General features: G+C 35.8%; 1 protein-coding gene across 1 annotated transcript in view; it reads left to right on the top strand.

The window, feature by feature from the left end:
- The window catches only part of GUCY1A1 (guanylate cyclase 1 soluble subunit alpha 1), a 33,901-nt gene extending 21,105 nt beyond the window's left edge, over positions 1 to 12,796 (top strand). The window contains exons 3-9 of the mRNA XM_051790619.1: positions 1,322 to 1,383; positions 2,924 to 2,982; positions 3,988 to 4,697; positions 6,187 to 6,672; positions 7,159 to 7,302; positions 9,482 to 9,636; positions 11,794 to 12,796. Of these exons, the coding sequence (XP_051646579.1) occupies positions 1,322 to 1,383; positions 2,924 to 2,982; positions 3,988 to 4,697; positions 6,187 to 6,672; positions 7,159 to 7,302; positions 9,482 to 9,636; positions 11,794 to 11,995 (1,818 nt within the window). The 3' untranslated portion in view covers positions 11,996 to 12,796. The remainder of the gene's footprint in view (positions 1 to 1,321; positions 1,384 to 2,923; positions 2,983 to 3,987; positions 4,698 to 6,186; positions 6,673 to 7,158; positions 7,303 to 9,481; positions 9,637 to 11,793) is intronic.
- Positions 12,797 to 14,054: the final 1,258 nt, after the last annotated feature.

The raw sequence follows: 14,054 nt of genomic DNA, 5'->3' as shown, positions 1-14,054 counted from the left end.
GTCATCAATTCACCTAACTGAATCCATACTGCTAAGTGCATTAGTCATTATCACAAAAAAATTAAAATAGCTGTTTCCATCTGCTATGATGCTAACCTCCTGTCATACTATTTTTAAAAACTATCATTTGTGTTTACCACAAAGATATTCTTATGTCTCTGCTCAATTTAAATGAAAACAGGTACAGTGCAGGCTTGCTTGAGTGGAGATGAATACCATGGTTTATCTCTGTAAAAAGAACATGAAAAATGCAGCTCCATAACATTTAACACTTGGCCTTGCCTCAAATTCTGTGGAAGGTTGAAGGAACTGACTGATATATATTGGGACTACAAATGGCAAATGGGCAATTCTGTACACTCATTTAATTACAATTCCGTTATGGACATTCAGTGTACCTTATTTAAAGTGCTGGAGTTTTCTTAAGTCTGTTTGCAGATCTGGTTATGCAGCTCTTCATATCTATTACCCATTCACTAAACCTCTAGATAATCAATTTTTGATAAATCTATTTTTACCTCTGCTGCATTTACACAGACAAAATCCATCCCTTTCAACCTGTGAACTGATCTTTAAATTTATAAAGGAGAATACTTTTAATCCAAGAATGAATAAACTTGCAAAGCACCGTTTCTGTGGTGTCATGATAGCTGTTTTGCTTTTCTAGTATACAGTTAGTGGGACTTTTAACAAAGTAACTGATATTTTTTCTCTTTGAAGAGTGGTATAAATGTTTGCAGCTGCCTATTATATAATCATGATAGGCTAGTTCATCATCTGTGACAAAAGCTTGGCAAAGTTAAAGATATTATGATCAAGTCATATTCATTGGAACTTTGTCCAAGTATAGTAGTCTGTTCTCTTGCTGATTTGGGGTCAAGACCTAAGCATCTTCCTAATCTCAGTTTTCCATAAATGGTTTTTGCTTGTTTTCTGCATTTTGAATCCATGGTACTGTGGGGTTTTTTTGGGGGGATGTGTAATATTAGAAAGTTGTGTTAGTTATAGTTATTTCTTAGCAGCACTGTCTTTATTGCCACCTGAAAACCTGGAGATAATGAACATCACTATATTTAAATACACAACCACTGGTGCCCATGAGCTTAGGAGCTTAATTATAGAGATACTGGAGCTGAAGACATCAACATAAAGGAAACCCCAAACACAGAAATGATATGCTGTTTCTAATAGCAATACCATCTTAAAAAAAGATGTTCATCCCAAGGACAGCGAAGTAATTCTTCTCTGTATAAAAATGTTATTCTTATGATTAAATTTTCAGCAATGACATTTCAATCAATATACATATTTCTTTCCCCAGTTTGAAAGGCTAAATCTTGCACTTCAGAGAACACTTGCAAAACACAGAATAAAAGACACCAGGTATGTATGTGTGATGAGCTTGTTACTAACTTCACTGCAAAAACATTTTTCAAACAGCTCATAGGGACTGATGTGGTGACTGGGAATCAGGACTTCTGGAAACTGTTTTCAATTATGTTGTCAAATTGTTGTGTAACATTTCATGTAATGTAAGTTAGTAATGATTTATTTTATTTTAAAATATTCACAAATATTTATATCACTCACAAAGTTGACTTAATGGGCAAGTTTAGCCATTTGTACAGAGAAACAGGCAAGGACTTTGTTTAAAATGAGCAAGTGTTTTGGAGGAATTCAGAGACTGCTTGGGCATAGATGGAAAGATAGATATGGTTGTGTATGGGTCTAGCTCAGTGTTTCTAAGATCCCAAGGAATCCCAACAATTAGTATTATACAAAAGAATTTGGCTTCTGATACAGTGACCAATCATATGCTCCAGATACTGACATATGTTTTCCTAAGCTCACTTGGCTTCTGGTTTCTGTTTGAGCCTTGTAGGGAGTGAGAATTTATTAGCATCTCACGATACACTGAATATTCAATTTATTGAATGCATGTGAAAAAATAAGCCACTCAAGATAAATCTCTTTTCCAAGTGAAGAAAAAAATTGAAGTTGGAAACTACACTGTTGCTCACCATGATAAGAATAGATAATTTCAATGTGTCTTTTTTTAAATTATACTTGATATTTTTAAAGCACTTTACATACATTGGCTGAACCAAAGACAGCTGGTCAGATGTGCATTGGAATTGCTGACTGGCTTATTGCTATGAATGTTTGCCCTATCTCTAATTATATGTTTCTTCCTGGAGTATTGGTTTAAAACAAAAAATTACTATGATATTCTTAATGAAGTAATAATGCAAATGTAAAACAAATCTAAATGTCTGTATTGCTTTTGCATATCTATTTTATTTCCGAAGAAGTGAAGAAATTCCGAAAGCTTGGATCGGGGATTTATTGTTATACGGAGGTTAATCTATGCTACATGTCCTTCTCATAATTTTGAGTCAGACATTCAACAAACAGGTTGATGTTTATTGTCCTCAGAGAACTCAGAGGTCTGCAGTTTTGTGTCAAAAATCTGGATTACTATCTGTGAAAAAATAATTTTGAAATTCATAATTGTTATTGGCATTTCCTCTCAAAGCAGAAATACCTTCTCACCTCTTTTTAATTTAATGCAACGTAATTCCAAAAAATGCTTGAATATAAATTCCAATTGTATTACACAACACATTATGAAATATAGTTATAACTTCAAGAAAAAAACACAAACCAAATAAAAAACAGGACTATTGCAATGACAGGCAAGAGAATGTGGCCTCAATCCATAATTTGAGCTCAGACCACCAAAACTTTGATTCACCAAAGGATAATCTAAGATCCTACCAGGACCCCATTTTTAATTAATTAAAAACTTCCTATTTGATCAGCAAAACTTGGTCTGTACACATTAAACACAAGGTAGGTAACTTCTGTACTTACTGTTTTTACTATGCTTATCTTACATTTTGTATTTTTATGATCTTTACAGAATAACTGGGGATAGTGAAGATTTTGAAAAAATTATCAGTGATCATGCTAATGCAGCAGGTAATGTAAACTTGTTTAATAGTAGAGAAATAGATTATATATGCCCTATATATAAAAGAATATATTCTATATAAATTAGTCTTGTTACTAAGAAATAATTTCTTCCATGTAAGGGTTGTGGTGATGCTGCCAAAACAGAGGCAGCATCTGTGATCTCTGTGATGTCTGTGAAACTCTGATCTCTACAACTAAAATCAAAATTTGGGCTAAAAAGACAAGTTTCTTGAGTCTGAGCTGTCATAGAATCATCCACCCCTAAGATCCAACATCCGGAAGGAATTATGAATTAGTAATAAGTTACAGTTTTATACTAATGAAAAACTGTTTGATCCTTTTCATCTTCTGAAGGACTGTAGTGTGTCAGAAGAGAACTGCTGTAATTTTAAATACGTAACTCTGGCTACATCTGTAATAGTAAATTAACACTTCCAGGAACTGAAATATGGTCTTCCATACACAGTTGGTCTGTGACAGACAACAGTTTTCCAAATGATTCCCAGTAACATCTGGGGAATTGGAACATTCCCAACAGTCACTTTGCATCCAGTTATCCTGTTAAAACCAATTTACTAGCAAAGATGTGAGCCATTCTGTGCCAATTGGCCTTAGTGCTCTGGAATATTCCTAGAGTCATTTAATGTATCAGGCATAGTACTTATATCTGCATATACTATTTTATTCTTGTGTTAATTTTTAAAATTCTTATTTTACTGCTTTATATGAATCTAAGGGAGTTGAGTTAAATCTTGTGCCAAAGTGTGTATTCATTTTGTTTACATCTCTTCAAAGAACATCTGATCCTGGATGTTTTTAAACTACAACCAATTGCCTCCCTGTTTCCAGGTCCTGTTTCCAGGACTCCTAAATAAGAATGCCCTCAGGTGTCAATGATGGATCAGGGAAGGATATTGCTAATTTGTTTTGGCCTAGGATAAAAAAATGTGGAGGTTAGCCTTTGATTCGGAATGATGAATGCATTTCTGACTAAAATGTGGTTCCATGCAGGTGTTCCCGTGGAGTCTCTACGGGAATCTCTCGGTGAAGAGCTGTTTAAAATATGCTATGAAGAGGATGAACACATATTAGGGGTTATTGGAGGGACCCTTAAGGACTTTTTGAACAGTTTCACTACCCTGCTGAAACAGAGTGGCCACAGCCAAGAAGCAGGAAAAAAGGACAGACTTGAAGATGCCTCCATATTATGCCTGGAGAAAGATCAGGACTTCTTAAATGTGTATTATTTCTTTCCTAAGAAAATCACAAGTCTTATTCTGTCTGGTATCATTAAAGCAGCAGCTCATATTTTGTATGAAACTGAGGTGGAAGTGATGCTCATGCCTCCTTGTTTCCATAATGACTGCACTGAATTTGCTAATCAGCCTTATTTGCTGTACTCTATAAAAGTCAAAAGTGCAAAGCCTTCCTTATCTCCCTGTAAACCACAGTCTTCACTTGTGATTCCTGCCTCTGTGTTCTGTAAGACCTTCCCATTTCATTTTATGTTTGACAAGGATATGTCAGTTCTTCAAATTGGAAATGGGATAAGAAGACTTTTGACCAGGAGAGAATTTCAAGCTAAGCCCAATTTTGAAGAATATTTTGAAATTCTTACCCCCAAAGTAAGCTGCACTTTTAGTGGAATAATGACAATGCTAAATATGCAGTTTACTGTACGAGTTAGAAGATGGGACAATACTGATATGAAACCATCCATGGTAAGAGCTCTTTACTGCTATTACTTCTGTGAGGGATTTGTTTTCTTCAGATGGAGTTAAAATATCCAAAAAACATGGTGCATTTTGCAATTTCTACCTCCAAATATCTACTAAAACTGCATAATAATAATTTATTTAGGGTACTCAAATGTTATTCAGATTCTGAAGCCAATTTCAGTCAAAACTCTGCTTTAGGACTTTTACCAAGTAAAATCTGAATGCTAACTTGATTTTTTTGAAATAATTTGAAATATTGAGGTAAAGCCAGTGATATGCCATGCTTCTGAGAATAAGGACATCTCCAATACAAAGAGAGTGTCAGGGAAACCTTTAACAAAGTGCCCCTGAATCATTTGGAAACAACAGGTCTAGGATTTGGGGAAAAGAAGTAGATGTTTCCTTTGATCATTCAGCCTTTGGTATCTTTGGCATTTTGATATCTTTTATATTCTGATGTTTTCATCAGATGCAACCACCAAAGGTTCCCCTTAGTTTCAGCTGATGGGATTACTTACTATCTTTGCTGAAGTTGGGTCTGTGACAAGTGACCTGGGACAGTAAAAAACACTGAGTATTCAATGACTGTTTTTATTCATTCCTGGTCCCAGCTGAATTCCAGTATATTTACACCTGAGGCAGTCCAGGATGAATTCCCAGTTCAGACTCAACATTCCAAGAATTTAAGGGAAGAACAGAAAAAAGTTTCACTCATTTATTAATGTAGCTACTTTTAAAAAATGTAGCTACTTCATCTCAGATCCATTTCTGCACTAGAAAATTTCAAGGGGTAGTAGACTTAGCTTGGCTTTTGCATGTAATTGCATATGCAAACGACTATTAACAAGGAATTAGAATTAGAATATGTTATTAGAATAGTGGTCTTTCAAAGCAGTGTTAAGCTAAGCTCTGCAGCACCTTGCATATTACACAATTGATTACAAAAAGAACATAAAACCACTTCATACAAAATATATTTTTTTCGATCATTAAAATGGAACATTTCTTCCATTTCTGACTTTAATTTTAAATTGCACTGAGTACTGCATATCCTATGATAAAACTGAAGCAGATTTTTTCCTTTTATCTTACAGAGGAAAGTGCACGAACTAGAGTTATTAGTAGAAATTCATAGGCCACTCTAATCAGTAACATTTTATGAAAAGATGAAAATGCACAAAATTTCATTATTTTCATTTTTCTTTTTCTCCTAAGCTAAAACTGATACTGATACTCAAACATAATTAGGTGTTTATCCTTAAGTTGGGGTCTAACTTTTGTACCAGAAGACTCAATAAAAGTGAACTTATTTGATGGCTCTATGATTCAGCACCCCATGTTGTCTCTTAAGCAACTGCATGCAAATGTAAGGACTATGGACCAGTCTTGATTTTCTTACATTTCAGCAAAATGTATTTCCTCTAAAACTTCTTGTTTCTAGACCATTGCCATGCATGTTTCGCATGAATTCTTGTTTCTTTAACTGTTTCAGGTAATGGATCTTAAAGGCCAGATGATCTATATTTTTGAATCCAGTGCCATTCTATTCTTGGGATCTCCTTGTGTGGATAGACTAGAAGATTTTACAGGACGTGGATTGTACCTCTCAGATATTCCCATTCACAATGCATTGAGAGATGTTGTTCTGATAGGAGAGCAGGCCAGAGCCCAGGATGGACTGAAGAAGAGGTTAGGAAAGCTAAAAGCAACCCTTGAGCAGGCCCATCAAGCACTCGAAGAAGAGAAGAAGAAGACTGTAGATCTCCTGTTTTCAATTTTTCCTGGAGAGGTTGCTCAGCAGCTGTGGCAGGGACAAGTTGTACAAGCCAAGAAATTTAATAATGTCACAATGCTTTTTTCTGATATAGTTGGATTCACTGCCATCTGTTCCCAATGCTCACCTATGCAGGTTATCACCATGCTTAATGAGCTTTATACTCGCTTTGATTACCAATGTGGAGAGCTAGATGTCTACAAGGTACACAATTCATTGCTTTTCTGTGGGATTCTGGGGCAGGAAAGGAAATTAAGACTAAGTAGGACAGAGGATAATAGAGGTCCAATAATCATTTTGCCATAAACCATTTTTAAATGACAGATAAATCACAAAAAAACCCCAACAAAAAATCAATATAAACAGCTGTTCATGCAGCCAAGAGAGAAACCCATCAAAACTTTAATTTTAAAATTTAATTTCAATGACAGTGCTGTGAATCTGGAATAAATATAGCTATGGGTGCCTGACAGTAGATGAGCAAGGAAAAATATTTTAGAATTATGCCCAGCAATAAATATAAGTTGTGCAGTTTTTTCCTTTTGCATGATAATGAAGGATTTGTCCAGGATAAGTTTGCATGAAAAATAAAACTTGGTTAATATGTAGCTACAATTCTTACTGAAGTCAGACTATTCTTTTATATGTATCACACAGTCTAACAGTAAGGTACAAATATGCCTCTTTTAGGTTGAGACTATTGGAGATGCCTACTGTGTTGCTGGAGGCTTACACAAAGAAAGTGAAACACATGCTGTTCAAATAGCACTGATGGCCCTGAAGATGATGGAACTGTCAGATGAGGTGGTGTCTCCCCATGGAGAGCCTATCAAGGTCATATATTTTATTGTATTTTATATGGTTAAAATGGGCATTTTTGTTTGTTTAATTGCTTTTAGGGGTTTTGACTCAAGGAAATGTCACGTCATTGCATCAACTCAGACAATTTGGGGAATCAAATGACTTTTTTAATTCTGTGAATGAGAGTTTTGTGGTGAGGTACAGGTGAAACAGAGATCTGAAAATTAACCCAAAAGACTTTAATGCAGTGAAGCAGTGAAGCCAGTATGTACAATCTGACATGCTACAGTTTTTGTCTCAGTAGCAAGAAATTTGTCAGTGGCATGGAATATTCTGTTTTCTAAAGAAATTACTAATCCTCTCTCAAAATTAGACATCTATGTCTTTTGACGTAGCATCTATGAATAGGAATGACTAAAGACATATTCTGATTGTAGTAATCCAGATATCTTAAATGATTCCATTGCAGTTCTTGTTTTATGGTCAGATACTGAACGACTACCATAAGATAATGGTGTTAATGCTGTCAAAGCAACTGTTAGATTCAATGGTAGTTATATTTATGGCTTCCTTTCAGTGAGGAATTCAGCCATCTTTGCTCTGTGGGTGGATTTTGCTTTTGTTGCAGGTTTTTCTGCTTTAACACTCAAAATTAGAAATTGCAACTTCTTCATAATGATATGATATTCTCTTGATATGAAAAGAGTAGCACACATAGTAGACATGCAAGCTTGTTGACATCATGCCATTATTGTGTCAGAATGCTATTCTGAAGAAAACATGCCTACATATGTATAATGCACATGAGAAAAAGAACACACCTCCAAAAAAACCCACCAAAAAACCTCACAGAAAGCAGCACCAGCTGAGTAAAAGTCAAAAATCTGAGTATGAGTTAAAAAAAAGAGATATCAAAATATTGCAACTGCTGTTGGTTCCCCAGGACTGTTTTGGGGCCAGCTCTATTTAATATCTTTATCAGTGACCTGGATGAAGAGATCAAGTGCATCCTTCAGTCACTTCACAGGCAACACCAAGTTGGGCAGGAGTGTTGATCGCTGGATTGACACGCAGCTGAACATGAGCCAGCAGTGTGCCCTCATGGCCAAGAAGGCCAATGTCATCCTGGCCTGTATCAGCAATAGTGTGGCCAGCAGGATGAGGGCAGTGATTGTCCCCCCGTTCTCAGCACTGGTTAGGCTGCACCTTGAATCCTGTGTTCAGTTTAGGGCCTCTCACTACAGGAAAGACATTGAGGTGCTGGAGTGTGTCCAGAGAATGGTAATGGAGCTGGTGAAGGTTCTGGAGCACAAGTCTTATGAGGAACAGCTGAGGAAGCTGGGAGTGTTTAGCCTGGAGAAAAGGAGGCTCAGGGGTGACCTTATTGCTCTCCACAACTACCCAAAAGGAGGCTGGAATGAGTTGGGGGTCAGTCTCTTCTCCCAGGTAACAGAACAACAGGAATTGGCCTCAAGTGTTGCCAGAGAAGGTTTTGAGATTGGATATTAGGAAAACATTCTTAATGAAAAGGGTTGCATTGGAACAGACTGCCCAGGGAAGTGGTGGAGTCACCATCCTTGGAGTCGCCATCCACACATTTAAAGGATATGTAGATGTGGTCCTTAGAGACATGGTTTAGCAGACTTGGCAGTGCTCAGTTACTGGTTGGACTTTATGATGTTTGAGGTCTTTTCTAACCTAAATGATTCTTTAACTGAATTATGAAAATTCAGTAATCTGGGACTGGGATTTAATCTATGTGTGACCTTGTCAACAGAGTTCAGTTGGAACTGCAGGATATACTGTCTTTGCAATTCCCTAAGACTTGTCTTCTGACCTGAACAGCAAAGCAAGTACTCTTCATGAACTGTCAGCAGTCTTACATTGTGTCATGTAATTCCTCCCAGAAAGTGTCCAAGTGCCATCCTGCTGATGCTTCTAGACCAATTTACTGCCACAGAGACCAGCAGTTCATGGGCATATTTTGATACAGAAGGATTACTTACTAAAAATGCAATGCAAGATAAACTTCAGCTAGTTCCCTCTCCATGAGCAGTGATGACCAGAATACAGATATTTTAAGGAGACTGTGCTAAATCAATGTATATTAGTAGCTCATTATATTTTTTTTTTAATAGAGGAAGAATTTATAAAACTGATCTTACCCATCCTGTTTTACCTAATAATGCTGTTTTCTGTCTTTTACTTAAAGATGCGTATTGGCCTTCATTCCGGATCTGTCTTTGCTGGAGTTGTTGGGGTAAAAATGCCTCGTTACTGCCTTTTTGGAAATAATGTAACCCTTGCCAATAAGTTTGAATCTTGCAGTATACCTAGAAAAATAAATGTCAGCCCAACAACTTACAGGTACAGTGCCTGATATATGTAAAATGTGCACCTACTTGCTGTAGTAGTCCATTATCTTCTTTTTCTTTTTTATTTCCCTGAAGCACTGCTATTTATTTTCCTTTTTCTCTTTTTATCTGACTGCTCATGAATGCACCGCAGTTATTAGTAGGCAGAATTCAACCAGCAGTAGCAAGAAAAAATGTGAAACAGAACAGCTGATACTTATTTTTCAGATCTTACATTTAAAATAAATGGACTGTCTGGACCAATTTTGCTTTTTACCCTGAAGCTGTATATGTGTTGCTTTTTTTTCCTTCTTCTCTCATATAGTTTGCTCTTCTTTGAGCTTTCACTGTGAACTGCATGCCAAACTGGCTGCAGATGCCCTTGAAAGTAACAACCTCACTGAAGAACTGTTAAACATCACTCTACACATTGTCATTCCCTTTTGGTTAGGAAAGATGAATTGTTAGGTTGCAATGAGTCAACCATGCCGGTGTTTAGTTTATACAGGTCTTGATCACCAATTCAGTTTAACACTTTTAGTATGGAACTTAAGGCTGTACCATTTATCCACTCATATATTTTTAGTAATGTGAACTCTGTGGTTATGCAGACAGCTAGCAGACTCTCCCATGGGAAATACAGCATCTTTCCTTTGTCCTTTAAACCTAACACTCTCTTTGTATTATCTGTTTAATTGTACTTCAAAATCACCTTGCAACATGTTCATGGCCAAGTAATAATGTCTTATAGATGCCCGGCAAGACAATAGGAAACTGTTTTGAATGTGATGGTAACAACAGTCAACATCTGAACTCCAGATCCAGATCTGAATTTTATGCCACTGCTCTGACAGAGATTATTGTTTCTTCCAGAGTGGCCAAAAGTTTTATCAGAATGTACTGTAGAGAGTGAATCTACTAACACAAAAGTGATATGGCTGGCTGGGTAAAGTAACCAGAAATATTATAAATTATTTTCTACATTTTAAGGAAGCTCAGCTACCCCAAGTGTAGCCTGGGCTGTAGTCTGTTGTTTCTACACAGCTTGTACTCACTGCCATGTATCTGATAATGCCTTGTGGCAAGATTCTGTGTCCAACGTCAGACAGAGAATTTGGCACAGGATCCTGACATCCCCTGCAGCATGTGCTGTGTGCCATACAGGGTGCCAAGCTTTAGATTATCTTGTATAGGTGATTTAGAAAAAGTAGCACAGGTATTAGAGCACACAAAAAGTAACCTTTTTGATTATGCACTCTAAAACCACAGAGATAGCATTAGCATTGCCAGTGCTTATGTATGTCAGAAGAACAGTGCTGGCCCACAGTGACTGTTTTTCCATCTCTGTATGTAAAATCATTTTAAATAATACTGACTATGGTCTTTTTTTAAAACCATTGGACACTTTGTCCACACAAGACTTGCCTATAACTGGTGGTGGAAGTAGGTTTCTGCATGCCCGTGTATTCATCTCCAGAGAATATTTGAAATTAGTGTACTGTTGAAAAAAATATAAATCTCTGAGTGCCTAGAAAGTAGGCAATTTGATTAACAGGTAAACTGTTGTTATTATAGTTGTGTTTCTTTTTTTTCCTGAGTGATGAAGATGTTCTTTTTATTTGGTGTTTTTTTCTTTTGATTCATTCACCAATTCTAAACACATATTGATAACATTATGGCATCTTGAACAACTCCGGTATATTGCAGTAATTGTTTAAAAGTTTAGATACCAGTTATCAATATTTATCCTGCAAATTATCAATCTCTGTCTCAACCTGTGAAAAAGCAAAAATATTAGAATTGGTAGAAGGATCTGAATAGTTTAATTAATAAGTTTTACAGTATTTCATTCTTTGAAACATTAATTATGGTGCCTTTGATGTGCAGATGTGAGCTAGCTTTCAGCACTAAACCATCTTTGAAAATATTTACAACAAACATAGCTCCTACATGCAAAACATTGACAAGACAAAAAAAGAGGTGATACTTCTACTTGCACTGATGCACAAGTTTATAGGTTACCAAATAAACAGTATCTTTTTATATTTTCAGTAAATAACGTATAAAGATTAATTTGGATTCTGCCCTGCCATACATAAAGAATTATTTAATGTCTGCACTTAATAGCAACTGATTCATTTCTAATCAAGATGATTAATTTTTGTTCTAGGTTGTTAAAGGAATATCCAGGATTTGTGTTCACACCCCGCTCAAGAGAAGAGCTTCCACCAAATTTTCCCAGTGATATCCCTGGAATTTGCTATTTTCTGGATGCTTATATTCAAGGAACAAACTCACAGACTTGGTTTCAAAAGAGAGATTTGGGAGATGGCAATGCCAATTTTTTGGGTGAGGAAACAGGAATAGACTAAATTGTACATTCAGAAATGTATAGAATAAATTTATAAATATTTGGATTTTTTTTTTTTGTATAAATTGAAAATTTTTAAAACTGTATGAAACATGCAAGCACTTTAGATCGTTAACACCTGAAAGCCAGTATTAAAATTTCAGGAAGTATGTCACTGACTACTTTTTATTTTTCCTTTGCATAAGGAACATAGTCACTAAAATAATGTTGCAGCTTCACAGTTGGAAATGCTACTATAAACTGTATTTTCCTTGTGGTAATTTGTTAGTGCTACGTAATAACTCAGTTCTCTCTGTACTGAGAATTCTAGATGTATTGTATATGCAGTTTGTCAGGAAATGTAATGTGCAAGTGATGCAGCCACATGCAGTGTTGTGAGCTGGTGCTTATCAATGACTATTAAAATGTATTTTCTTAGAGATTCCATAAGAAAATGTCCATTAAAATAGTGTCATTGCTATCACATACTCCTCCCAGTGCATCATTTGGGCCCCATCCTAGAAGTTGCTGACCATCTTCTCACACTGACTGGAGTCAAATTATGAGGGTGCTCAGCATTTTCTGGATCAGGCTGCTAATTGTAGCTAATAAACATGCATAGCAGAGTTGCCGCTTACTGTTTCATGAACTTTATTTTGTGTATAAAATTAATATAGATTAAAACACTGTATAATCACATACTAAAGTCTGTAATCATCAAACTATTTTAGTTCTTAGGGTTTTTAAAATACTTAAAAATAAAAATATCCCCTTGTTATTATGTATTACAGCAATAAATGTTTTGTTCTTGTTGTCATTTAAATTTGAAATGTTTTAACAGAAGTATAATAAAACATGATTTGGAATGTTTGCTTAGAAAAGAAATTCCAGTTAGACTGTATAAAATGGAACAGAAGCACACCAGCTTAAAGCTATGATCCTTATTCAAGGATGCAATGTGGGGTATGACATGTTATGGAATGGCCTATCATATGCTCACTTTAAACTTGCCAGGAGAATCTTCAAGTGAGCAGAAATGCTTTAAAACATAGGAACATATATACAAAGATTAATATTACTACAGTACAAGCTTTTTTGTTGTGGATGATGGAAAATGAATGAAGAACTCTAAAGGGTCTGCCTCTGGTTCTGGCAGAATAGAGTTAGTTAAGAGTTGTGCATTTAGGATTCTGTCTGATCTCTAAGTAGCAGATCCATCTGCCCGGAAATTCCTCTGTGCTGTACAGTTTAATCCCAACTGCGGGCTGGAGAATTGCAGAGCTTACACACACTACTATTTCCAGTAGTATCAAATACTATTAGTTATTATTCTAAACTCTTAAACTCTGGGTGTTTGGCGTATCAAACCATAAAAGTCTTTCTTCAAGCTACTTGTCACTAAATCAGATTTTGCTTTCTGAATATTTACAGGGAGCAATTACATTAGACTAAGGTGCCATTTTATTCATTTTCTGATCTTGACTGGTACATTCTGAAGCTCATTTTATCCTGCTGTTTTGTGGTAGAAACTCATACAGAACATGTAGCATCAGAGCCTTGAGAAAAGTCCTTATAAGAGTCTAGCATTAAGAACATTTTAAAACTGTATGTCAATTCAGATTTCCTGTAAGCAGCATTTGAACAAAACTTGAAATATTGAATCCTTCTATTGCTTGAGGTCTACTATATCCATCTAAGATGCTTAGAAATAATTCTGTGACACAAAAGTGGAACCTGAAAGTCTGTGTATTGTATATAAACATATCTCTCTATTGCACACACACGTATATAAGCAAACGTATCTGTAACATTTTTGACAGCAGTATTTCAAGGAAACAAGAACTATGCAAATTTTGATCTTTGCAATATTATATTGGTCAGAAAATTCTATTTAATTGACAAAAATACCCAGAGGTTACTAGCAGTCCCATGTCGGTGCTCCCAGATATAAAAATGTGGGAATATTTGACTACTGACTCTTCAGTAGGCTTATGGTATTAAGCCAGTAATGACTGAGGTCAGCATGAATATATCCATCACTGTCCTTTATTGAATGTTAAAAAAACCCAGGCTTTTAAATA

This window comes from Manacus candei, unplaced genomic scaffold (assembly GCF_025592945.1).
Source record: "Manacus candei isolate 608988 ecotype Guabito, Panama unplaced genomic scaffold, ASM2559294v1 h1tg000028l, whole genome shotgun sequence".
Taxonomy (NCBI): domain Eukaryota; kingdom Metazoa; phylum Chordata; class Aves; order Passeriformes; family Pipridae; genus Manacus; species Manacus candei.
This window is presented reverse-complemented; position numbering and strand designations above follow the sequence as displayed.